Source organism: Manacus candei, unplaced genomic scaffold (genome assembly GCF_025592945.1).
Source record: "Manacus candei isolate 608988 ecotype Guabito, Panama unplaced genomic scaffold, ASM2559294v1 h1tg000028l, whole genome shotgun sequence".
NCBI lineage: Eukaryota > Metazoa > Chordata > Aves > Passeriformes > Pipridae > Manacus > Manacus candei.
The window spans coordinates 16,227,283-16,253,019 of record NW_026138076.1 but is presented as its reverse complement, the minus strand read 5'-3'; the positions used below and the strand labels follow the sequence as shown (position 1 = coordinate 16,253,019).

The following is a 25,737-nucleotide window of genomic DNA, read 5'->3' as shown; positions in this document are numbered from 1 at the left end:
GCATAACATTATCTTGGGTAACAGCAAAATGTCTCTTCCCCATCCTTCTTCCAGACGCATTTCTAAAAAACACAAGCCAGAGCTCTCCAGTGTTTACTTATAACTTATAGCAGGGACCAACCTACAGATGGTGCTCAGGGGATTATTGTGCCAGGCCAGTAAGATCCCACTGTTATTGGCTTTCTGTGGCAATAACTTGCAACAGCTCTCTTTGCATTGTTCTGATGTTAAGGGTACACTTCTCATACAAAGCTGAATAAAGAATGTCACTATATATTAACCTTAACTGCACAGAATATAATTGAACTCAATGGCAGCTGCTGCCCTCTGTGTTTCAGTGGGACTTAACTTTGAAGAAATAATAATTCATTGGTTTATAAAGGCAGAAATAAACTTATTATACAGAAAGTGCAGGTGCAATACTGTGATTGTAGACACTGGTATGATTCACCTTGAGATTTTAGTTATATCTTGCCAAAAGCAGGTATTATCAAGATCCAGATGACTCTAACAACACTACTATTGGTGTAACATTTAGAAGTTCCTTCCCTTTTGTTTCCCTAGTGGGAACAAAACCATCTCTTTTCTTCCAGTGTTGAAAATTAAATGCACAGCAATAGCACGATCAGCAAGATTTTTAACTTCAAAATTGCCTTTCCTGGTGAGAATGAAAACACTACTTGTTTCATTTTTTTTAAATTAACAGCAGTGTTTTTCTCTCTTTTCTAATACACACACTTGTATAATCAACCTAAGACATACTATGTCTCTAGTGCTCAGAGAGCACTGCAGGTATACGCCTATGTTTGATTGTGCATGACATCCCATACTCCAGGACTAGGATTTATCCCATTTCCAGTATGATTCAAGCACACAACATTAAAGTAGAAAGACTATGACTGGAAAAAGAGGTAGAGGGGAAGACAAAAGGTTCTTTTTTTGTTTTAGTCGTCTTTGTACCAACAACACCAATACATTAATGCAGTAGGAGCATCAGAGAAAATTTAAGAAGAGAAAATTAAAACATAAGGTACCAGACCATAGAAGTTGTTCACTACAACAAAAACTGTTGTGAGCTGTTCCAGGTGTGTTCAGGACCGTCCTCTGACTTTTCTCTAGCTGTCACCTATGTTTGTGTTCACACATATGGTCAGTGGGCAAAGAGGTGGAACAGCTCTCAGTTCATTTGTCCTCTAAAACTGGGCAAGAAAAAGTTGGTTTTATCAGTCCTTGAGCCACTCTAGGACCAGATAATGTACTAAGCTCTGTAGCTGTGCTGAGTCTCCAACATTCTCTAGAACAATGCTTTTGTAGGAGCCTGGGACTCATAGGTGAGACCATACAATCTGATGCACATGGGGTGACCAGGAGCAGCCACAAAGCTCTGAGGTGTGGAGTCTTACCTCTGATGTTTGGCTGTCATTAACCCAGCAACACTAGAATATGACTTCTGGGGATCGCTCTGAGTGTACGAATGCCCCTATCACCCTCCTGACCCTCCTCAGCTCCCACTCTTGACTGGTACATGATCAGCTCAACGTGGACTGGTCCTTAGTCACTTCACTTGGTAACTCAGATGCTTGTGGAGGAGGACAGGGCATTTTCACCTGTGCTATTTGCTCTGCTACTTCTGCAAGAGTACAGACAATCCTGCTGCAGCTGAATTGTCTGTTGAATTCCTGCTCTGGTACTAAGAGCATATAACATCGAGCAGGCCTTGTTGAAATCCTGCTGTCTCTGAGGGTCAGATCTCAAGCCTGGACCAAGTCCCAATCAGCTTCATTAAAAATAAACTGGTTCATTGAAGAGTGTGAACAAACAGGCTGGCAGCACAGACAATCTTGTCTGAAGTGCAAATTCAAACCTATGTTTGCAGGGATTCCATTCACCCTTCCATTCTAGGGCCTGTATGGACCATGAAGTCAAGAACTGTGGTATCACAGACTCAGGAGTCTAGGAGACAGGCCTACCTCACCCAATGAAAACCCTAATGTGACAAATCATGTCCTTCATATATTTGAGCCTATATTACCAGATAGCCACACTGATACAACTAATGCCTGGAAACAAATATGGGAACCACAGTGCTGTTTCTAAACCTTCTGAAATTGTTTCTTAACAAACCCATTGCTCCAAGACACCCACACTAGAGAGGGTACAAACTTTCTGCCCTTTTCTTCCTCTACATGCACATATAAAACAATAGAGAGCCTGTCAGCTCCATCCCACTCATTACTGTTTGCTTGCTCTCTGTCACTGAATTATTCTTGCCAATGTACAACATAACACTGTGTGGGCTAATCAGGAAAGTAAAGGAAAAGTACTTCCACTCTAACAATGGATAAAGAGCAAAAGCGGATTGGACTATATTTTTCTGACTTAGTTTCCTTAATCACTTAGTTTTTGCTCCACAGAGGTGTTCTAATTTAAGCCACTACACAACAATTTCCACAAAATAAGGCATTTAAGTCCCTTAAGGAGAAACACTCCTTCCTTAAATGCAATCTGTCTTGTAGTTCACTTCATGATGACACGTAGGTATTAAAAACTGAAAACTTAAGCAAACCCAGACTTTTAATTCAGAGAGAAAAATCAATACAGCTCTCCAGGGACAGCCCTTTAGAAATCAAAATTCATTCCTCTGTTGCACTGATTCAGCACGCACCATCTTGGCAGACCAAAGCTTGTGATATTTTCACAGTGTGCCTATTACTTTTTTACACAGAGTTCTCCAAACGGTTTTGAATTAAATTCTGGGGTAATCTTTTGCAAATTAAATGCAGCCTATAGAGCTGCAAGAGCAAATAGAAGAACCTTTTGTAGACAGCAGTCCTCACTTAATGCTTCCTCCAAAAGGCTACAACAACCCATGTCCTTGGCACCACTTTCCTGTCACACGCCGACGCTGCAAAATGTGGAATATGTCAAGATTATTTTAAGTCAGGATGGTCTTTGATGCAAGCCTAATCAGCAAGTAAGGAGACCTAATCAGTGGAACAAGCAGCAGCTAGCATTCCTTCGTCAAGGACAACCGGGAACTAACAAGCTTAAAGGATATAGTAAATCAAGATGTCAATGTATATCTATGTATATACATTGTTAACTTGGCGAAATACTCAAGGTTCATATATCCTGCAGGTGAACTATTGCAGAATCACAGAATATGCTGAGTTAGAAAGGACCCACAAGGATTATCGAGTCCAACTCTTAGCCCTGCACAGGACCATCCCCAAGAGTCACACCATGAGCCTGAGAGTATCATTCAAACGCTTCTTGAGCTCTGTCAGGCTTGGTGCTGTGGCCACTTCCCTGGGAAGCGTGTTCCAGTGACCAACCACCCTCTGGGTAAAGAACCTTTTTCTAATACTCAACCTTAACTAAACCTCCACTATCACAACTTCAGGCCATTCCTCAGGTCCTGTCACTGGTCACCACAGAGCAGAGATCAATGCCTGCCCCTCCTCTTCTCCTCACAAGGAAGTTGTAGACTGCAATGAGGCCTCCCCTCAGTCTTCTCTTCTCCAAGCTGAACAGACCAAGTGACCTCAGCCACACCTCATACAGTTTCCTCTCAAGGCCCTTCACCATCTTTGTTGCCCTCCTTTGGATGCTTTCTAAGAGCTTAATATCTTTCTTATATTGTGGTGCCCAAAACTGCACACAATATTCAAGGTGAGGCTGCCCCAGTGCAGAGCAGAGCAGGACAATCCCCTCCCTTGACCAGCTGGCGATGTTTTGCCTGATGCCCCCCTGGACACGGTTGGCCCTCCTGGCTGCCAGGGCACCGCTGACTCATATTCAACTTGCCAGTGACCAGGACCCCCAGGCCTCTTTCCATTGCACTGCTTTCTAGCATCTCATGCCCCAGTCTGTATGTACATCCAGGGTTGCCCCACCCCAGGTGCAGAATCCACCATTTTCCCGTGTTGAACTTCATATGGTTGGTGATTGCCCAGTCCTCTAATTTGTCAAGGTCTCTCTGCAGGGCCTCCCTGCCTTTGAGGGAGTCAACAGCTCCTCCCAGTTTTGTGTCATCTGCAAACTTGCTTAGTATCCCTTCCAGTCACGCATCCAAGTCATTTATGAAGATGTGGAAGAACACAGAACCTAAGATGAACTCCTGCAGAACCCCACCATATTATAATACTAAAAATCATGCCTACAGGTCAAAAAGATTCCTGCCCAGGTAAAGACCCTTCCCCTGAGCATGCGTAGAAGCTAACTGAAGAAGCTAATTTCCATAGCTTGTATGGAAATTACTAATTAATCATAGTAGAGGGGCTGTGCTCGGAAAGTTACTAACTCTGAACTTCTGTGTATAAATAATGGCACAAAAAGTATGGAGAGGTGTGCTTGATTTGTGGAATACCACCAAGCACCCAGGCTTGCGCAACTCTGAAATAAATATCAACTCTCTGTCTCTCGAGTGTACAGTTTTTGGCTTATTGCACATCAGGTAACAAATCCAATTTTGTGGACAACACCAAGGAGGAAAGGAGAAAAGGACCTTAGGATTCCTTTTCCTTTCACCGGCAGAAAAGGACCTGGGGATGCTGGTCAACAGCTGGTCAAGCATGAGCCAGCAGTGTGCCCAGGGGGACAAGAAGGCCAATGGCATCCAACGGCATGTATTAGAAATAGTGTGGCCAGCAGGACCGCAGCAATAATCAGCCCTCTGTACTCGGCGCTGGTGAGGTCACACCTCGAGTATTGTGTCCAGTTTTGGGCCCCTCAATTCAGGAAGGACACTGAGGTGTTGGAGCATCTCCAGAGAAGGGCAATGAAGTTTGTGATGGGTCTAGAGAGTAAGTCTTATGAGAAGGACTCCCTCTAGCTGAGGGAGCTGGGGTTGTTCAGCCTGGAGCCTCTCTACAACTACCGGAAAGGAGGTTGTAGCCAGGTGGGAATGGGCCTCTTCTCCCAGGCAACCAACGACAGGATGAGAGAGGAAATAGCCTCAAGCTGCACCAGCGGAAGGTCAGGCTGGACATTGGGAGGAGTTTCTTCAAAAAAAGTGCGATAAGACACTGGAATGGGCTGCCCGCGGTGGTGGAGTCACTGTCCCTGAAGGTGCTTAAAAACTGGACGAGGCACTTAAAGCCATGGTCCAGGTGACAAGGCGCTGTTCGGTCACAGGTTAGACTCGATGACCTCAGACGTCTTTTCTAACCTAATTGACTGTTATTCTGAGGTAAAAACACCAGTTGATCTTCACGAACTCCGACCTCAGCAAGCCCAGAAAAATCAAGGCGTAAAGCAGAAATTTTATTCACGCTTTCCCCAGGCACAATGCAGTGCACATAACAGTGCCCAGACGCCTCCTTTCCCCCGGCACCCGCGGAGACAGCGGGACTCACCCGGCTCTGCCCCGCCCCAAAGGCTGAGGCCTCAGCCCGCGGTGCCCGCCCCGCCGGCTCCGGCGGATATGAGCTCAGGCCGCGCCCTCCGGAAAGAGCGGGGCGGGTGTTTCCGCGGCGGTGGCGATGGCGGGGAAGGCGGCAGCGGCCGAGCCCCTGGGGCGGACGGCGGAGGAGGCGGCCTGGGCGGAGACGCTGCGCGGGGCCTGCGAGCCCGAGCACCACTGGCGGTACCGCCGGGAGTTTCTGCTGCGCAACGTGGGCGAGCCGCCGGCGGCGGGCAGCGCTCAGCTGCAGCGCCTGGTGTCCCTCTCCATGGTGTGGGCCAACCACGTCTTCCTGGGATGCCGGTGAGTTCTGCGGGACCCGCCGGGGCGGCGGGGGCGGCGCGGCGCGGCCGCCTGACGACGCCCCTTCCCTCTTTTCCCCTTATCGCCCCTCCAGGTACCCTCCGCAGGTCATGGAGAAGGCGCTGGAAATGGCTGAAGGCATCCAAGTGACCGGCGCGCCTGTCCGCACCACGAGAGACGAACTGGTTGCCAAGGTGAAGAAAAGAGGCATATCAAGTAGCAATGGTTAGCAGATCATAGCTGTGACAATACATAGGAGTCTAGAAAATGCTTGTTTCTAAATGTTCTCGGCTTGCCTCGGGCTTAGAAAGTAATCAAAATAATTTACCTTAAACACTCCTGGGTTTTGTTTTCTCTCTCTGTGCTATTTTTTTCCCAATATAGTATCTCTAAAATGGATGTAGTGCACACGTACTCCTTTGGTAATGTAGAGCTGTCGTTTTGCACTTCTACAACTGGTTCACTTTTAAGCTGATTACTTGTGCGTTGCAATGGACTGCTGTACTCCAGCTTAAATGCGTTCTTGTTGCTTTGCCTTTGCTGCTAGTCAGACACCGCTGCTGTGTAAGAAACTGAGTTTCTTAAAGAAACTTTTATGATATTAGTAGACAAATACACATTTTTTTTTTTTTTAGGTCAGATAGTCCATTTAATGTATGTTAGTTACTTTCGGTTTGGACTTCAAGAATAGAAATATGTCGCTGCCTATGGGTCCCAAACCAACATCTGAAATCTTACACCTGAGTATTTTCAGGTTTTTGTCAAGAAAGTACTAAAATGTTCTGAAATAGTATGTTAATACTTGAAATTACAGTTCAAGGTGTATTCCTAATATATACCTTTTAAATTCACAGAAATTATTGCTAGAATGTTTTAGATGATTTCTCTCTACATGGATATTTCATAGTTCAGAAATCAAAGAGGATAACATATTTTACTTGTTTTGCAGAAGGGCTAGAGCAGCCCTCCAAGAGACAAGCTGTTGAGAAAAGCAAAGACTCTAAGGATGCTGGAAAAGATGTGAAAACAATCAAGGCAGAAGCCCTGAAGGAAACAGAGAGCACATTGCCAAAAAAGCAGGAAAAAGGTACTAGCAAAGATCCAGAAAGTTCCCAGTCAACTTGCAGCTCAGATCAAGAAATGGTCGTAGCATCAGACATAGAATCAGAAGGAAAACTTGCTAATGCTGAAAATACTGCTGAGCAAAAGTCATCCTCATCTGAAAAAGAACCAGGAAAGAAGCCTTGCTCAAGCCCATCTGAAGAAAGCAAGTGTGAAAACGTGCCATCACCTGAAAAGAAAACTACAGTAAGTGTAGCGCCGCTGGCTGCCAAAAGCGCCCTGCAGCCAGAGGCAGTGGTGGCAGCAGTGCCACCAGCTGCCAAGAGCACCCCGCAGGCAGCAGTGGTGGCAGTGGCAGTGACATCAACCTCCAAGAGCACCCCACAGGCAGCAGCAGTACCACTGATTGCCAAGGGCACCCCACAGGCTGCAGCAGTGGCAGCAGCAGTGCCACCAACCACCAAGAACACCCCACAGGTAGCAGTGGTGGCAGCAGCAGTGCCACCAGCTTCTAAGAGTACCCCACAGGCAGCAGTGGTGGCAGCAACAGTGCCACCAGCTTCCAAAAGCACCCCACAGGCAGCAGTGGTGGCAGCAGCCATGCCACTGACCACCAAGAGCACCCCACAGGTGGCAGCGGTGCCACCAACCACCAAAAGCACCCCCTCCACAAATGCTGCACTGCTGTCTTCCAAAAACCAAGCGAGTACCCCAGCAGCAGTGTCCAAGAGTGCTGCTCAAGTGGGCAGTTCACTGCTTCTGGCCCCCAAGAGCGGCACTCAGGTGGGCACCTCGCTGCTGCTGTCCCCCAAGGGCCCTGCTAAGGTGGGCTCCTCGCTTCTGGCCTCCAAGAGCAGTGCCGAGGTGGCCGCCTCGTTGCTGGCCGCTCGGAGTGGCGCGCAGCCGGGATCCTCACTGCTCGCTTCCAAGAGCAGTGCTCAGGTGGCTGCCTCGCTGCTGGCTGCCCGGAGTGGAGCTCAGCAAGGTCCCTCCTCCCGGGGTGGAGCTCAGGCAGGTGCTTCCCTGCTGGCTTCCAAGAGTGGCTCACAGGCAGGTGAAAGCCCTGCTAAGGCTTTGTGCAAACCATTAACCAGTGAAGATGCAAAGGAAAGACAGCCTTTTTTTAACAGACTCTACAAAGCTGTAGCCTGGAAACTGGTTGCTGTTGGAGGCTTCAGTCCTAATGTAAATCATGCAGAACTTCTAAACTCATCTATTCAGTCCGTAAAAGCTACATTAGATGTTGCTTTTGTTCCCCTGAAGGAACTTGCAGACCTGCCTCAAAATAAAAGCTCTCTAGAAAATATAGTTTGTGAACTGAGGTGCAAGTCTGTCTACTTGGGTACTGGCTGTGGTAAAAGTATGGAAAATGCCAAAGCAGTGGCTTCGAGAGAAGCTTTGAAATTATTCCTCAAGAAAAAAGTTATTGTGAAGATATGTAAAAGAAAATACAAAGGTAGTGAAATTGAAGATTTGGTGCTTCTGGATGAAGAGTCAAAGCCTTCAAATTTGCCTCCAGCTTTAAGAAATCCTCGTGAGATCTTGTAGGGGAGAATCACTGTTTCTACTGTGTATAGTATTTCAATACAAGGACTGAAGGTTAATTTTGTACTTTAAAAAAGTAGGCTTCCAGATATTTTGTATTTCTTTCTCAGTTTTGCAAGATAATGATAGTTCTTTCACTCAGTAGCAATTGTATAAAACTTGTTAGAGATGACAAGTGTGCATTTAAAGGTATTGCCTTAATATACAGCACACTAGTGTGCTGTTGTATTTGCAAAATAGTCTACCTAACTCTTCTATTTTTAATTAAAGTATTAAGGTACAATTTGCTGTAAAACCTGACATTTTTGTAATTCTTACAGTTTGATGGCAGTGTGCTCAATTGTCTACCATGTCTTTTCTAGCCACATAGAAGTGTGTACGTAGGGACCATAATACTTGAATGATTGAAGGTTATTTAAAAATTTCAATCAAAAAGTTGGATTGTCTGTTTCAGGCTTGTTCCTCATAATGTTCACTGTTGATCATACTAGGAGAGAAAGTAGTTGGTTGACTATTTTTATGGGATGTTTTCATAACACTTCCAATATAAGTGACACCCTGATCCCATTTAACATTATACTAGCAGGTTAGAGCCATAGCATCACACTGGTGACTTAGCAATTAGTCAAGTCACAGCTATTTCAGCCACCAAAACTAAGCAGATATAATTTATATTGTGAAGTATCATTTACAGTTCTGGTTTTTTTTTTTCAAATAAACATGGATTTCTACACTAAGTATATTTTGACTGGTACTCAAAACAATAAAACCTCTGGGATAAACTTTTATAGTACTTTGGTTTTGGCTACTAAATATTCCAGCCATTTCAATAACTTTGCAACACCTTCAGAAAAGCTTTACTTCTGCTTCAAGGTGTAATCCCACAAGGATGTTGGTTTCTTTAGATGTGAAATACTGTAAAACTGATAGAGTGGACCTATAGAATATCAATTTCTACTTTTGTAACACCAAGATAATCAAAATGAAGATGCTGCTGTCTGCTGGAGACAGTGAGTGTATTGTAAAGCGTTCATGCTAATTGAGCCCTTCCTTTGCTACATTTTTATACCCTGTACAGAATTATTTGAAGCAAGGAAAGTAGATTACCTTTTGTTTTCAATGTTACTGAAATACCTGCACAAACTGCATGTTTTGGTATATTGGATAATGACATGTAATTGTAAAAACATAATGTCCTCAGTGCTATTTTGAATTAATCTTGTCTGATTACAGTAGTTAGCATCATTTAGTGGCGACCTTATGCTTCACTGACAGATCCATTGATCAAGTACTACAGGAGTGAATAGGAAGTTCTGGGATCCCAGCAGTACATACGTCCACTTCAAGTTCTTTTGTGATTTTTGGGACTAAACCACAGTTGTGTTGTTGCGCTCTACCCTACATGATTTTAAACAGCAGTGGCTGTCCATGGCACCAGAAGCCTGCAAGGGACTCATGCTTCCCAATGGCTGGTTGAGAACTTCCTCCACCTGACCCCTGTGCTTCTGTGTCCTCGGTCACCCTTTGCCCTGGTTAGGTTTCTCAGGAGTTCCCCCTCGGTATTCCTGGAGCACAACCTGATGTTCAGAACGGAATGCTCTAAATTGCATCTTAGCACAACAGCTGGTACATGCTTAAAGCTCAGGGCAAGCTTCGTGCTGTGCTTAGGAGCTGTGGTATTCATGATGGGAAGTGTGAGATCTATTTTCAAGTCCCCACCCTGTTCAGGTAGAGATACAGAATGATGGGGTTTGCAGGGCAGGAGTTGCATCCTGTGCCCTCTGGAGTACAGCTTTTGCTGCTGTTGGTTTGGGCATCTCCAGATCTCTGGTTCAGAATTGCAGCACGTGTTGCAGTGTGAAAACCTGTGTTTCTCGTCTGGAAAGCAAAGCTCACAGTATTCACTGACCTCAAGGGGCTGATAGGGCAACTGTGTTAAAAGGCTGAGGTGCTAGATGCCATTTTTTTAAAGACCTGACTTAGGCTTACTTTTTAAAAAAATTTGAATGTTATTCCTCTTTGATGTTTGGTTGTGAATCATTAAAGAATGAGTCTGTAGCTACTCTTAATAGAAACTGAAAGTTGAAGTGTGTTACTTTTATTTCACGTTTTGCATGGAAAGCAACTCAAAATGCACATTCTAACATACAACTGAATAAGCATTATTCGAGTATTTGAATGAGAATTTATTAACATTTCATTAAGCCCAGAGGAAGAAAGAATTTCAAAGAACTGGCTGTGGCAAGCAGTGTTTGTGCAGTCCTGTCAGTTCTAAAACCTTTCGGTTTCCCCTCCAGGTACTGTCCTGGTCTCTAGGAATGGGGATGCTGGTCTTTAACTGTCAGACCCTGCTGACAAGGACCGGCGAAAACAATTGCACTAACACTGTAGGTGTGCAGAGTTGCCTCAGGAGGACAAAGGAAACGAACCAACCGAAAGAAAAACTGAGCCTGTTTTGTCAGCAGAAGTACAGGAAATCGCAGCCGTCAGAAGTGACTCCCGTTTCTTCTGGAGTGTGGTAGAACATCCAAGTACTACCGCTGGCTCCTTGTGGACAGCCGCCCCGCCGGTTGCTGTTCCCAGTCTCCAAGGCACGCTCCGGTTCGGGGGCTGTCGCCCCAAGTTCCCCGTCCGCGCCCGGGGGCACTGGAGTGGCGCGGGGCGGTCCCAGCGGCGGCCACAAGGCGGGGCCAGAGCGCCCGCCCGCCTGGGGCGGGGCCTCGCTGCGCCATTTGCATAATGTGTTCCCGGCGCCGCTCTGTCCCGCCCTGGGGAAGGTTTCGCGGCCGCCCGGGGTCGGGGCACCCCTCGGGGGCGGCCGAGCGGTCTGTCTGCTGTGCTTAACCTGTGGAGAGTAGCGTGCAGACAACTAAAGCGTTACGCGCTCCTCGCCCTGCCCTCTAGGTTGAGCCAGCTGCCGACCTTCATAACTTGGTGTTGGGGGCGGGAGGATGCCGGGATGTTCTGAAGACCTGCTCGCTAGGCCACGCACGGAGGACGCCGGTTCCTCACGGGCCCCGCGCCCGCCTAGGGGAAAGTCCCCGGACCGCCGGCAGAGAGTGCTGGGCGCTGCCGCGCCTCCGCCCGCCCCGCCCCACGACAACCCCGCCGAGACGCCCCCGGGCCGAGCGGGTGCGCGCGGGGCGGGCTCTCGTCACGGCCACAGACACGCAGGTAGCGCGGCACGCGCGCCAACAGAACGGGGCTCACTCTCAGGCCATCCCCTTTTGCCGGGCCGGTCCCCCGGGACAGCTCCCACGGCTGCGTGGTACCCTTCCGGCGCAGCACAGCCCTGCGCAGGGAGAGCAAAGCACGCGTGGGCACACAAGTCTGCTTCCCGGCAGCGGTGGGCAGGTCCCGCAGCCCCCTGCTAGCTCAAATCCGCTAGGCTTTAGGTACCTCCTGGAGCACAGAATCACAGTCAATTAGGCTATAAAAGACCTCTGAGATCATCGAGCCCAACCTTTGACTAAACACCACCATGTCAACCAGACTATGGCACTAAGTGCCACATCCAGCCTCTCCTTAAACACCTCCAGAGACAGTGACTCCACCACCTCCCTGGGCAGCCCATTCCAATGCTTGACAACCCTTTCTGTGAAGAAATTCTTCCTGATGTCCAACCTAAGCATGCTCAGACGGGGAGGCACTCGCCAGGTGGAGCGCTTACCCCTGCCTTTAAAGGCTTTCCTTTCTTCCCTGCTCCGGGATGTAGTAAGAGGTCAGATGGAACTGACAAACTGTGACAAACTACTTTGCCACAGGCACTTGCACCACACAAAAGTTAAGCACCAAACACAGGAGAGCCCAGCGCGTATCCGAGCGACGGCACAAACACTGGCACAGCACCGACTACAAACCACGCTGCTCAAGCACAGCAGCCACTCACCCTGCACTGTGCAGTTCCCCTGCTCACCTGGACCTCCTCAGAGAAGGCCAATGCATGCCACCAGTGTTACCTGCCTACTCTAAGCAGGTTCTCATGCTCACACTCCCAGGTACTACTCAAGATGCTGCTGCCCTGCCGATAAGCTGAATTAATTTCATAAGCAGTTCTGTTCTTGCCTCTAATATGTCAAACAAATAGCACACCACCATGCTTAACCTCTACTGCCCCACAGTCATGTCTGGGTATGAAACATGATAGAAGAGCACTGGCAGAGATCCCCAAAATGGCATCAAGTTTGGGCACCTCAAACGCCGAATAGATGATTTATTACCTTACCGAAATTACCTTTACTGCCTTATGTAAAAAGCTCCCAAGCAGCCCAGAGCCAATGCTTCCTTCTGGTCCATGCTGTCTTGGTATTTATGGAGCTCCTGTAGTGAGCCCAGGTCTGCTAAACTAGCAGTGTCTTTCTTTTTGGTTGAGCCTCAGGCATGTGGCCTATATGTAGGCACAGTACAATTTGCAAACCTCTCTGTTTTCCAACACCTGTTGTTACTCATCCAGCAATATCCTCACAGTGACCTCTTTCCAGCCATGTAAGACCCTGCACGAGACCAGTGTGCAGAGCAGGGAATACCTCTGCAGAAATAGTGATGGCAGCTCTGACTGCCTCACACAACAGCCAGCAAAGGGTGCACAAGGGGCTGAGAAACCACCTGGCTTGAGCTGTTACTTTGGTTGCTGTCTTGGCCACTTGAACTACTTGAGTGTCTTTCTTTTCTCCCATTATTCTTCATGTGATCAGCTATATGTACATGGGAAAAGAGAGATTTCAAATTAAAATGCTATCAAAGAACCCATGCCCAAAGAAACAACTAAACTAGGGCACAACTCTATGAAGTTTTGTTTTTTGGGTTGAGAAGCTGTAATGATATCCCAGTGTCCTAGTTTCATCTGTTAAAAAGATATATCTAAGGCTCTATGAAGCTAACATTTCAGGAGTTGTCATCCATCTGTAGTGCAGGTAGCACCTGCTGTATACGCTAAAGACCACAGTCAAGCTTGTGCAGACAAGCTGAAGCTTCTGCAGTGACTGATGTGTGCTTGATTTTCTAAGGTGCACTATAGCACCTTAACGATTTGGGCTGGTTCTGTATGTGTGTGTGTGAACAAAATGCTTTCACTTGTAGTTTATGGTAAATGTTGGTCGTCAGATTTGTTAGCAGGAGAGAATACATCAAACATTAAACTTCTCTTCCCTACAGATGACACTAAGCTGACATGACATGGTCTAGTGGCCCAGAGACTGAAGGGAAAAAGCATACTTTGAAAGTGTTTTGATGCTGTCTCTCTCTTTCACTGCACAGGTAAGTTCCCCATTTTTGTAAGTTGCAAAGTGCAGAGAAAATAAAACCAATATCTGCTTTGCAGAATATTTTTGAAGCTTTCTTTTTAGCTAAAATGTGCATTTTTGCAATGTTATTGCATAATGTATAAGATGCCACATTCTGTGTCCGGGTAACAACAATTAACTTGCATTTGTGTGCCTTCTAGATGGTTCCGTTAGTTGACACTGCCACAGCAAAGGTATTGCCATTAGCTAGTTTAAGTGTCTTTAAGAAAATGCTGTCATTAAATTTTGCTGTTAGGAAGTATGAGTTTTTAGTCTGTGATTAATTAACACACATTCACAGACGGGCATTTAGGAAAACAGGTTTTATGTTGATACCTCGTAACAGTTTCAAATATGTTGCAGGCTAATTTTGAAAATGGTGTATAATAATTTCTGAGCACAACTGCCTGTTCCTAAGGCAATGGAAGATTGAGTTCCAGTGGCTACCAGCTAGGTATTTTCCTCCTACAGTAACATTTCTGCAACTAAAAAAGCATCATTCGGCTCTGACATCTGAGCCTACGGCCCTTTAAAGTTTGAACTGTCATTGCTAGTCAAGTAACATTAATTGTTAGGCCCAAGTGGGCTGCAAAAGGACTTCTTTTAAATATGAGTGTCAGAGATTAATCACATTGGGCAAAAGATACTTTGTCGCTAGTAAGAAAGCTTATCTAACCAATGTTTGCCTGATTTTCTAAATCCTCTGATGTTTTATGTTTTTCATTTCAAATCCTGTGGTGTGTAGCTTGGAGAAGAGACAACCGAGAGGGGATCTTATCCATGTCTACAAGTATCCAAAGGGAGGGTGTCAAGAGGATGGAGCCAAGTTCTTCTTGGTGGTGCCAAGCAATAGGATGAGAGGCAGTGGGCAGAAACCGATGCACGGGATGTTCCACCTGAATATAAGGAAGAACTTCATTACTGTATGGGTGACTGTGCACTGGAACAGATTGTCCAGAGAGGTTGTGAAGTTTCAGTCTCTGGGGATTTTCAAAAGCTGTCTAAACACAATCTTAAATAATGTGCTCTAGGGGACCCTGCCTGAGCAGGGAGGTTGGACCCAGATGACCTGCTGTGGTCCCTTACAACCTCACCCATTCTGTGATTCTGTGATTTTAGCTGCAGTTTGAGACAAACTATATTCAGTCAGATGCTGCCTATATTTTGACAACAGCCTTCCACCCCAAATTCTTCTTTAGTTTGGAATAAATGCCACATTTCTCTTTATTATTTTGAGGAAGAGGATGTTTGAGAGGCTAAGGATCTGTATTAATCTTGTTTAACTATTAATTTTTCTCACAATTACAACTGAATAATAAAGCAAATGTAAAATCTGTCAGTTCCTGGCAGAAAAAAGTCTGCATTGGTCAGATCCTAGTAGTACTGCTTTCTGGTAGCTTGGAGTAAATGGTGGCACTGAAAAGTTTGCATAGCAGCAGCGCTCCTAGGAAACACATAATGTGGGTGACTTAGGTGCTACAGAGTTATTTTGAAGACATGAAATACTCGCTGGTGCTATTTGTGGTGACTTTTCAGTTGCATTAGAGATTAATTTTTTGTATGAGGTTTGGATAAGCAGATGCCAAAAGGAAAAAAAATCCACATTATGAGGGAAATGAAATGAGGCTTCCCCCTATTTGTTGTGCAGTTTTAATGATGTATGCAAAACTCTCTTCAAGTTTTCAGGGGAACTCTGAAATTCATAAATGGTACCTATAGGCATGTAATTACCCCATTTTCGCATATGAAGTGGAATTCATTTCACTGACATCCGTGACAGCAGACCTGGGCTCCCCTTACAGTCAATGGAGACATTTGTAGAGCAAGGCCTATTTATGCTAAGATTCTCTCATATTCAACTTATTTAGCTGGGTGACTCCCACCTTTATTTTCTGAACTAGAAAGAAAAATTAACATCCACATAGGGGAGAGTATTATGAATGTCTTAAACTGTCAACTACTGAAACTTCCTGCAGGTGCACTGCCAGCCCTCATTTCATAATCTTGGTTACAAAGGTGCGATTACGTGTGTTTGTTCCTCACAAGAGGAAGAAATAAGAATGTGTTTTTCACATGACCTGTGCTGAGCAGCAGAACCATGGAAACGCAGCGTGCATGTTAGTGTGCAGCTCAGGTAAGAGCACACAAAAAATCCTTTGTTTACTTTGGGCAAAAAAGGCTCAGTTCTTTTCCATTAAAGTCATATGGATTCTTCCGTTTACTTGAATGGAAGAGGATCAAGCTTCAGGGCTGAGCTAAGACAAGAAAGACGGTTACTACATATTTGCATAAGATTACCTTGTTACCATTCCTCTTTTGTCTTCCCTAAACGTCATCTGCACACTTTCTGAGTTTTTTGTCATGGTGATTGGCTCTGGAGTTGGAAAGCAAATCCACTGATCATTCATGCTTTAAAACAAGAGGTGAGGAAAAAGAGTCACCATCTGAAAGCAGTTTTCTGCAGAAGAAGACAGGGAAGTATTACTTGAGACACAAGTGGACAGATCCATGTTGTAAATGACAGGAAATGATCCATGTGGCCCTATCATCACAGTGACCAGATGCTGCTCCTCATTTGGTCAGCAGACTCCCCCTCCTCAAAGGAGCTGCAGTTCCTATGCCAGGCAAGCATGCTCCATAGGACTTGTGAGAAGCTGGTGCTGTTCAGCCTCTGATGATTTCCAGGGGGTATTACAAACAGCTTATACTCTCACAAAAGAGCAGTATGGTTCTGCTCAAAACAAAGGGACAATAGGTCAGTATGCTCTGATGGAAGCAATGATGTCATATAAAAGTCAATTCCTTAACATGTCCTGCCTTGGGCCTATCAACTTCTCAAAACATTTTGGAAACAGCCATGGCATTAAAGTATGGAAACTGAATGGACAGAACTGTAAAAAACAGATAAATAGTTATTACAAAACAAAGCACAGAGTAAACTTAGTTTGCACACTTTATTCCATTTTTTAGTCTGATCCTGGTAAGATAAGCAGAACCCATCCGTTTAAAGAAAAAAGTTGAGCAGGATATTGTAGCTGCTTTTTCCCCATGTTAATACAAATCAACTGATTACTAATTCAGGCTCAGGAAGAGATTTTCACTTAGAGCACATGGGCAGAAAACAGTTTTTGAAGAGATGTTTGTATTTAGATGAGGAAGAACATATCTCTCCTGATCAGTGCGGGATGTTTGTTACTAGAAAGCTCTTTGGTACAGCTGAGGATGAAGCTAACAGGGAAAAAAGCATATGCCAGTGTTTTCAGGAAATGCACTGTTTAGTTTATCATCATATTGAAATGATCTGATGTTAGGCCATGTCTTATTTTAGGTGTTCTGCACTAGTGTAAGTGAAAGAAAAAAATAATAATGGTTGTGTTCATATGATTTGTATTCCACCAGATAAATCAAGCCTAATATTTAAGGAAGACCAAAAGCAATGATGTCTGGCATTACAGGGAATTATCTGTTTTGGATGGCCTGATGTTAGAGAAGCTTTTGAGAACAGCTTACCTGGACAAACGCACGCGTACCTCTGTAGCTCTGGCAAGGATAGCTTCGTCCTGGAATATCATCTATACAAAGGTCAGCTATGGCCTATAGCTTCCTTCAGCCAACTCTGTAAAGAGCCCATCTAGCTTGTACTCATTCTTTCATTTCTTTGGGTTTATTTTCTTGGTATCTTGTATAATTCTTCATCCTCTTCATCTCATGGAAGCCAGAGAAGCATTTCTGCCAAGAAATATAGGTCATCAAAAATCAGTTCATTGGCTTAAAAGAAGCATCCTGTTATCATCATTTGAGCATTTTTACTAAATACTAAATAGGTCTTTCACAATTACAGCCCCCTGTGGACTTGTCCTCATCAATAATTCTACTTTTCTTCTTTTTTTTTTTCTTTTTTTTTTTTTTCCACAGGCTGAAACACTTCCTGGACTATCAATGAAAAGCCAAAAAAATCTAACCAACTTGTGTATTATTGGGTGAAATAGGACAGGAGTCAGCTGTGATCTGAGGATGTAAAATCAGGATTGTGAAAGGTGAGAAGCAAAACTGCAAATGGGGAGAATAGGATTTGGATTAAATCTCTGGAAATATTTTATCATAGTAAAATCTATAATATAATGAAATAATTTTTCACAAAAAGAAGGGGGATACTCTAACTGGGGCTTCTGTTGGGATCTATGCTCCATGAAAACTTGGGTTAGTTTAGAGACATGTAAATAAATCTAAATAAATTGGATATAGTACTTCTGTATATTATTTACTCCTGGAATTACAATAATTGAGATGGGTCTTATGCAATACACCCCAGTATCACATCCCTGATATCACCATGTATGTCAAGCTGACAATTGTCCACTTAGTACAGTGTTGGTGTAAATGTATGGTCACTCGGCCTCTCTACAAACATCAGGGTTCTGCCATACCTTGTCTCCTCTTACATCCACACTGTTCTCACATGCAGTCAGCTGGGTCATAGAGGTATCAACCTGCAAACTTGAATCAAATACATCAAAATTCTCCCATGATTGCTCCTAACCATTTTGAGATATGGGCAATGCAGAGAATTCAGCCTGTTACTCCTGCTTTCCTTCCCCCTGAGGCTTCAAACAGGCAGCAAGCTAAGGCTTCCTTTTTCTAGGGACATCTCTCTAAGTTGCTACTGCATTCTTAAGGGTACTCAAAATGTAAATCTTTATTTCAGTGTTTGAAAGCAGCAACAACACTTAAATTCAAGAATCATTAGATGTTCTCTACTGTACCTTAGATATTGCTTCCCCCATAGTGACAAACACCAAGTTTTTAGCACAGAAACTACCTGTAACAAATGTTATGAATTATTCTAAAAGTGCTGTCTTGGCTATTTCTTTACCAACAGTGAGAGAAAAAAAAAGTTATGCCAAAACGTTGATTTTAAATTAACATTTAATTATAATTAATGTTTAATTTTAAATAACATGTTAATTTTGAATGAACATTTTTGCTTTATTTTTTCTGATCTGTAAGGGAAATCTCCTATTTCTCAGCTTTATTTCCTCATGAATGATACAGAATGATACAGCCATTCAAACATACTATAAGCAGAAACACAACCCCTCAAAACAGCCTACATCTTTCTCAAGAACACTGTATCACTTATACTAATTCAGGTCCTTTTACACTGGTGCACAGGCAGTGGGTTTTGCCTGTACAGTAAGTGTCATCTGTTAATATTATATCAAATAATTCAACGTTCAGTTACTCAGTTCAGTTACTCAGAAGTGACAGCAATGAATGCTACACAGTAAAGTTTGAGTGGGTTACTGCTGATGGAAGTGAAGGTAACTAGGTTATTGCCACCTTCTAAATCTATTTGCGCAAAAATGAGACAAGTAGCATAACATGATCTGAGGCTTAGCTTCATTAACCTGAGATTTAACAATATATCGAAAGAAAAAGCAGCTGGTTTTACAGGTGTTACAGATTTTAAGATGAGGGTGCCTTTTTAAGAACATGAACACACGGAATTACAGACTTCCTGTTTTTTTGGCCAGAGTGACATCAGCATAATAAAGAGTGTTTCGAAAGTACTGCCTACAACTTTGTTTTCATTCATTTTTATGAACTTGCAACACATTACTGGCTTGGGCAAAGCTGTCTGTCTGCAGCTACAATTATTCAACAGCTTAGACATAGATATATGAAAATCACTGCCATGTAGAATACCCTCTTAGCATCTGCATGAGTTGGAAGTTAGGAACGTGTTTAAATACTTTTCTGAACTGGGGTCTTTAGAAAATAACACTTGCAGACTGCCATCATGTCTGCTAATATTGCTGTAGGACTAGCTGTGGAGCCATCTGGCACAGATCACACAGTGACAGAATCACAGGAAGAAAGGAGCCTGGAAAGATTCTCTGGAGGCCATCAAAGCAGAGCCAGCTTCACAGCCAGATCAGGTCGTCTCAGGTCTCAGCCAGGTAAGCTCCAAAAATATCCAACAATGGAGACTATAAAACATCTCTGAGCAACCTGTCCTGCTGTTTGACCACTACTCTAGATCATGCCATCCTGAAATGTTATCTACAGGACTAGTATGGGTACTTTTTTAGTGCTGGCCACTTACCAAAGGTAGGAATGTAAGACAGAAGGGGCATCGAGGTTTGGATTTTTTTATCCTTGAATCATCTCTGATGTTTTTTATTTCTTTTTAAAACATTTCTGATGCTTTTTATTTTTTTTATTTTTTCAGGTTCCTTAAATATAAATGCAACATACCGCAAAACATACAGGACTTCTCATGATGTTTCGAGAGTCCACAAGATTAATCTTATTTCCTGATGCTTACCAATTATTATTCATGCAGTAAAGATCTGAAAAATGTCTGAAAGAGAAGTGGAGATAAAATTGCAACTTTTTAGTAGTTCTATCCCCTTTATATCACTCTTCCAGAAGGAAAAATTATGTAGCTAAAAAGTATATATCTAGAAAGTATATTTCTACTATTGTTTCCTACTTTCCTACTATAATTGTTGTGGCGAACATTTGATACAAATTCTGCAACAGCCTTGGAAAAGACGGGATATTCTGTCACATTTTGGAGATTCGCTGCTAGGCAAAAAAACCCGCTTGAAGTGATTCCTCGACAGGACAAAATATGACTCAGCTTCCCTAAGTCACAGTTTATCACAAACCATCATCGCTCTTCTTTAAAGTTAAATCGGGCAGCTTTTTTTATGGGCAAGGACAGTCCAAACGCCCGCCTGCGGGCGCCGCGGGATCCCCCGCTCGGGTCGCGGCTCCTCCCGGTCGCGGAAGGGGCGGAGGATCCTGCGCCTTTAAGGGCGCCCCGCCCCGCGCGCGCTCCCGCCCCTCGCGGCGGGTTGAGCCAATGGGAGCGCGCGCGAGGGGAAGGCGGGAGAATGCAAACCCCTGGCAGCGCCGCCGGCCGCGCCTTATAAGGGCAGGGCCTCGCGCATGCGCGCGGCGGGCAGGGGCGGGGGCGCCGAGCGGGGGTTTCGCTTCGGCGGCGGCACCGCGGGAAAGGGCGCGGGACCCGCGGGGGGCGGCCGGGCCGGAGGGCGCCCATCGACATCCGCGCACCGCACACCGCGGCGCGGCCGCCCGCCGGCACAGGGGCAGCGGCGGCGGGAGGAAGAGGAGGAGGGGAAGAAGGAGAAGGAGGAGGAGGAGGAGGAGGAGGAGGAGGAGGGAGCGGGGCCGCCGCAGGGACCCCGCGCCCGGTGCGGGCGGCGCGGCGCCGGCGGATGTGCTGCTGGCGCGGGGGGATGATGCTGGCGGGGCCGCAGCTGGTGCCGGGGCCGGCGGCGCCGGGCGGAGAGCGGGCCCGGCTGCTCTCGCTCTACGTGCAGGACTACCTGGAGTGCGTGGAGTCGCTGCCGCTGGACATCCAGCGCAACGCCTCGCTGCTGCGGGAGATGGACACCCAGTGCCAAGGTGGGCGCCTGCGGGGCACCGGCGCGGAAGGGAACGGGGACGGCCGCCCGCCCAACCCGCCTGCTGCACATGCGCCTGGAGCGGAGGGGCCGGGGCCGCGGTGGGACGCTGCCGGGCCCTGCGGGGCTGAGCCCGCGGCGGTGCCGGGGGGGCGCGGGGCTCCCGGTCCCTGCTGCGGAGGCGGCCCCGCTCCGGGGGCGGCGCTGCTCGGCGCTAGGCCCCGGCTCCGCTGTGCGGGGCCGCTCCCGCCCCGCTCCGCCCCGCCGGCGGTGCCGCTGGAGGCGGGGGCGCGGGATTCGGCCTTTCCGCAGCTCCGCCCGCCGGGCGGGGGCGCCGGTCCGGGCGGGGCCCTGCCCCTGTCCCGCATACGCAGCACGGGGCGGCGGGGGATGCATAACGTGCCAGCAGCGCTCCCCTGGGTCATGGAGCGGGTCCGCGGAGCGGGAAGTTGCCCTAAACTTATCCGGAGGCACGGCTTCTTTGGAAGAGAGGTTCAGTGCCCATTAAAGCATCCCGCGGAGTTAGCGGCGCGCAGCGGTGCCCGGCAGCTGCCGGCTTGCCCTGCCATGAGGCAGAAATTTGGTCCCCCGGAGTCGGCACTGGAGCCGCATCTCCCTCCTTCGGCATGGGCAGGAGGGGACCGAGGGGAGCGCCAAGGCCTCTCAGACGGTGCTTGGCCACCTCAGGAGGCAGCTGTCGGGAAGGGATTCTTCCAATTATCTCTCTGATTACTCGGAAGGATACCTAAGAACAGGCTTTTGTAAGTTTCCTGGGATTTTAAAGTTTAGAGAGCATAGACTTGCCTGCAGCATTTGGAATTCCTAGTTAAGGCTAGAATACCTAGGAGGCTCTTTACCTCCTGATCGGTGGTGACTATTCAGTGCTCCTCATCTGCCTTGAACAGACTGAATCTTTTATTTAGGCTGTATCTCCTATATATATCATCCAGTCGCCGGGCCATAGCGAAAGTTTGTTGCTAGTTTTAACCAAAGCCTTCAACTGTTTTAAAAAACAACAAAAAAATCTTGAAAGACCCTGAAAGATGGATAAAAATATTTTAGGCCCAAGTTTTAAGATGTAAAAGCAATGCTCTGTTATTTCAGCTAATTTGAAAGGTAGTGATAGTCTGTGCAGATGGAACAAAGTCACTCCAGTGCTTAGAAAACAAATCCTTTTAGCTTTCATTAGCTCCACCAAACTTAATCAGATTATCTGTAATGAACACTTGGCCCTGGTTTGTGTTGGGTTGAGGGTGGGTTTTTTTGTTTTTGGTTTTCCCCTAACAGAGATTTCAGAGCTGTTTATTACAATGTATGGGTGCCTTCTCTAGTCTTAGGGACTCACAAAGCATTTGGTAAACTTCCATCTCTCTTAGTCAAAAAGTTCTTTCCTCTCTTTAGTGGATGCTGATCCATTTAAATCTTTACAGGCTGCATCTAGGGAATAACTGATGTGGGGTCAATGTTGTTCTCTGTCACAGTGTGAAAAAGTGAACAGTTATTGTTTGTGGATTCTGCTGGGTAGGGCATTCCAAATATGGCAAATCTGTGTGACTATACCTACACTTTCTGGCCCCCCTCCAAAGAAGTTCATGTGGGAAATAATGTGGCTAGAGATTATTGTACTCTGGTTATGCCTTTCTCATTCAACAGCATACAAAGTACCTTTACTCCATGCTTTTCAGGAGCAGAGATTAAGATTTTTTCAGTTTATTTTCCCCCTTTTCAGGGCAACGGGCAAGTGATGCAGCTGAAGATACAGGGAAACAAAGCTGATGTTTTTCATGGTAGCTGGGATGCTGATATTGAGAAAATACAGGTTAATTGAGTTACCAGACAAGAGGAATCTTCCCCTAGTGAAAGTCTGGAACAGAACAAGATGCGTTTGGCTCCTGTTGTCGTACAGGTTTCAGAATTTATAGTAAAAAGCAACTGTTCATGCTTAAGCTGCTGTTTCAAGATGTCAGCAGGAAAAAAATCACTGGGAACGATGTTGAGATAATAGCTATGACTTCTATTTAGCACAAGCTTGAATCATTTCACAACTGTGTAATGCAGACAAATTCTTTGAAAATGAAAGCCAGTTTGTGAAATGCAGGTCTTTAGGAAGAGACAGACTGTGCTGCATATCTTCTTGCTTTAGAAATAAATAGTTCAGTACCATTTATGAATTCTGTTTCCGGTTCAAATAAAATCCTTAAATTCTGAGGGCACCAGTACTGTATCTAAAACTGTGCATCAAGTTGCACTGTCAGTTTTTCTAAAGTATTTCCTGTCCTTTATGTATAGATCTAGTGTAACTTTTGGCTTGGAAAATACTGTTTTAAAATCCAGCAATATAGAACAGCAGTGTACAGACTAAGACTGATGTATAAGGCATTTGTTGGTCTCATATTTGAGTTCATTAAACTTGCTTCTGAGTACTGTATTTAATGAGAAATTCACAGCAACTCATGCAGTTATTTTGCATGACTAGCAAGAAGGAAAGCTTGGTAGTCAAGCTATAAGCCACTCATTTACTAGTTGCTATCACCTATCCTCAGAAGTCACCTATCCTCAGAAGTTCACCCTTGATTTAAAATGCAACTTGCTGTAATTTGTTTTGGTAATAGGAAAAATATTTTGAGTGATGTAAGTTAATTTTCATCCTGATTGTAAATTTGCTATTATGTAACTTCAGTTGTCATACTCCTTTTATAACTACACTGAAACTGTAATACCAAACCATTAGACGAATAAGAAGAGGAATGCAGAGGACCCAGGTATCCTAATTCTGGAGTGTTATATATCATGATACATAATGATTCTATGAATTTAAGGTTTCTTCCTGTGATAAAATAAGCTATCACTTTGGTATTTAGGCCAGGGGTTTGGAACTACTGTGATAAGGACTCTTAATAGAAATTCTTGCTTTTTCAGATGGAGGGAGGATCTGGATTGTCTATGCATCAGCAACTACTGTGTCCCTTTTCTTGGGTTATCCTTTCTTTTTCCAATGGCTAGAATAAGCTTGCTCTTTCTTACAACTTGAGAATTTTTTTCTTGCAACAATTAAAATTTGTACTATTTCCCATCAGTTAGAAATACATTGCTGTGTTTTCTTGAGCATGTTCCATCTTGTGTAATTATTCCTATTATTATCTTTATTTTATAGAAGCGTTAAAAGAAATAGATGATGTCTATGAAAAATACAAGTCGGAAAATGACCCAGTTCAGAAAAAACGCTTGCAGCAGCATCTTCAGCGTGCATTAATCAACAGTCAAGAACTTGGAGATGAAAAAATTCAGATAGTTACTCAGATGCTAGAACTGGTAGAGAATAGAGCCCGTCAAATGGAAACACACTCTCATTGTTTTCAAGATCTGTCTGAGAACGAAAAGCCTCTAGAAAAGGCAAAGATGGAGTCGTGCCAGCCAGAGAGATCCTCCCGCAGACCCCGCCGCCAGCGAACCAGCGAGAGCCGTGATCTGTGCCACATAGCCAATGGTATCGATGACTGCGATGAGCCGCCTAAGGAAAAGAGATCGAAATCTTCCAAGAAGAAAAAACGCTCCAAAGCCAAACAGGAGAGGGAGGTTTCACCTGTAGAATTTGCAATTGATCCCAATGAACCAACTTACTGCTTATGTAACCAAGTGTCTTATGGCGAAATGATAGGATGTGACAATGAACAGTGCCCTATCGAGTGGTTCCACTTCTCCTGTGTTGGACTCACCTACAAACCGAAGGGGAAATGGTATTGCCCTAAGTGCAGAGGAGACAATGAGAAAACAATGGACAAATGTACTGACAAATCAAAAAAGGATAGAAGATCGAGGTAGTGAAAGCAATTTATGTTTTAAAGAGTTACTCCTTTTATATTAAAATGTTTCATTTCCCAAGAACGCTGTTTTAGGAAATGCGTAAGACTATGCAATAATTTTTAATCTATACTATTAATGGAGTATTAAAAGCTGTTATATACCTTCTGTGATCTTTAACTTTCTGCACTGAATAACCAAATAATTGAAACAGGGTGGCTTCAGACCTTTCACAGAAGACATTACAAGCATATGGAGCTTGATCTCAATTTAACCCATTAGTATTTTAAAGAACCTTGTGAATTTTGAACTAATGGTGGTGGGAAAGATACTGAAGAACTTCTCATGTTATGGTAAAGGTGTTGAAAGGCCTCACGTAACTGCTAGCATCTTAACAACTGAGTTTGTTCTTTATCCCAGGTTTTACGTTTTCAGTTTTTGTGTTAACATCACACATTTGGAGTTAGGGTTTTTGAATTCAGCTGTAACTGTAAAAGTCTTCCGAGCTAAAAGCAGACCTCTTCAGTGACTTTCATATGACCAGTATGTTATTTCAAGGAAGAAAATACCACTAACTTAAGCTTTTTTTTTTTTTTTTTTTGGTCATTATTAAACTCTTGTCTTTGTGACTTTATACTTGGGAGTCAGTTTTTGGGTATGATAGAATTATGGTGTATACTCAATTTTGGATATTCTTAGTAGGTTTTGTTTGATTTTTGTCAAGCATCCCGATATTGTTGAAGATGATCTCTCTATTGCCATAACTATATCCTTGATTGTTTATGTTTTGCCACTGCTTGTGTAAAGCTCCTTAGGAGGAGAGGATATTACCTTTTCTGAGAACAGAAATTGCAAATATGGTGGAATCTTCATCATAATTGATCTCTCGAGAGCTGAAACGTGA

At 44.9% G+C, this 25,737-nt stretch overlaps 2 protein-coding genes across 3 annotated transcripts; both read left to right on the top strand.

The window, feature by feature from the left end:
• The first annotated feature begins 5,449 nt into the window (after positions 1-5,449).
• On the top strand, positions 5,450-10,389 carry CDKN2AIP (CDKN2A interacting protein). 2 transcript variants are annotated; one of them, XM_051790436.1, is made up of 4 exons: positions 5,450-5,707; positions 5,802-5,932; positions 6,657-7,105; positions 7,157-10,389. In XM_051790436.1, the coding sequence occupies exons 1-4, from the start codon at positions 5,484-5,486 to the stop codon at positions 8,315-8,317; spliced, it is 1,965 nt and encodes a 654-aa protein (XP_051646396.1). In that variant the 5' UTR covers positions 5,450-5,483; the 3' UTR covers positions 8,318-10,389. The 2 variants fall into 2 exon arrangements, with proteins under 2 accessions (XP_051646396.1, XP_051646395.1); XM_051790435.1 differs by having other exon boundaries at positions 5,451-5,707; positions 6,657-10,389.
• A 10,409-nt stretch (positions 10,390-20,798) lies between these two features.
• On the top strand, positions 20,799-25,467 carry ING2 (inhibitor of growth family member 2). Its single transcript, XM_051790470.1, has 2 exons — positions 20,799-21,033; positions 24,187-25,467. The coding sequence occupies exons 1-2, from the start codon at positions 20,844-20,846 to the stop codon at positions 24,852-24,854; spliced, it is 858 nt and encodes a 285-aa protein (XP_051646430.1). The 5' UTR covers positions 20,799-20,843; the 3' UTR covers positions 24,855-25,467.
• Positions 25,468-25,737: the final 270 nt, after the last annotated feature.

What these genes read in the sequence shown, in the direction of transcription:
- CDKN2AIP (XM_051790435.1), top strand. Translation starts at nt 5,484, where the DNA reads ATGGCGGGGAAGGCGGCAGCGGCCGAGCCCCTGGGGCGGACGGCGGAG. An exon ending in CACGTCTTCCTGGGATGCCG is followed by an intron (nt 5,708 to 5,801) that starts GTGAGTTCTGCG and finishes TCGCCCCTCCAG; the next exon opens with GTACCCTCCGCAGGTCATGG. An exon ending in AGGCATATCAAGTAGCAATG is followed by an intron (nt 5,933 to 6,656) that starts GTTAGCAGATCA and finishes CTTGTTTTGCAG; the next exon opens with AAGGGCTAGAGCAGCCCTCC.
- ING2 (XM_051790470.1), top strand. Translation starts at nt 20,844, where the DNA reads ATGTGCTGCTGGCGCGGGGGGATGATGCTGGCGGGGCCGCAGCTGGTG. An exon ending in GATGGACACCCAGTGCCAAG is followed by an intron (nt 21,034 to 24,186) that starts GTGGGCGCCTGC and finishes TTTATTTTATAG; the next exon opens with AAGCGTTAAAAGAAATAGAT.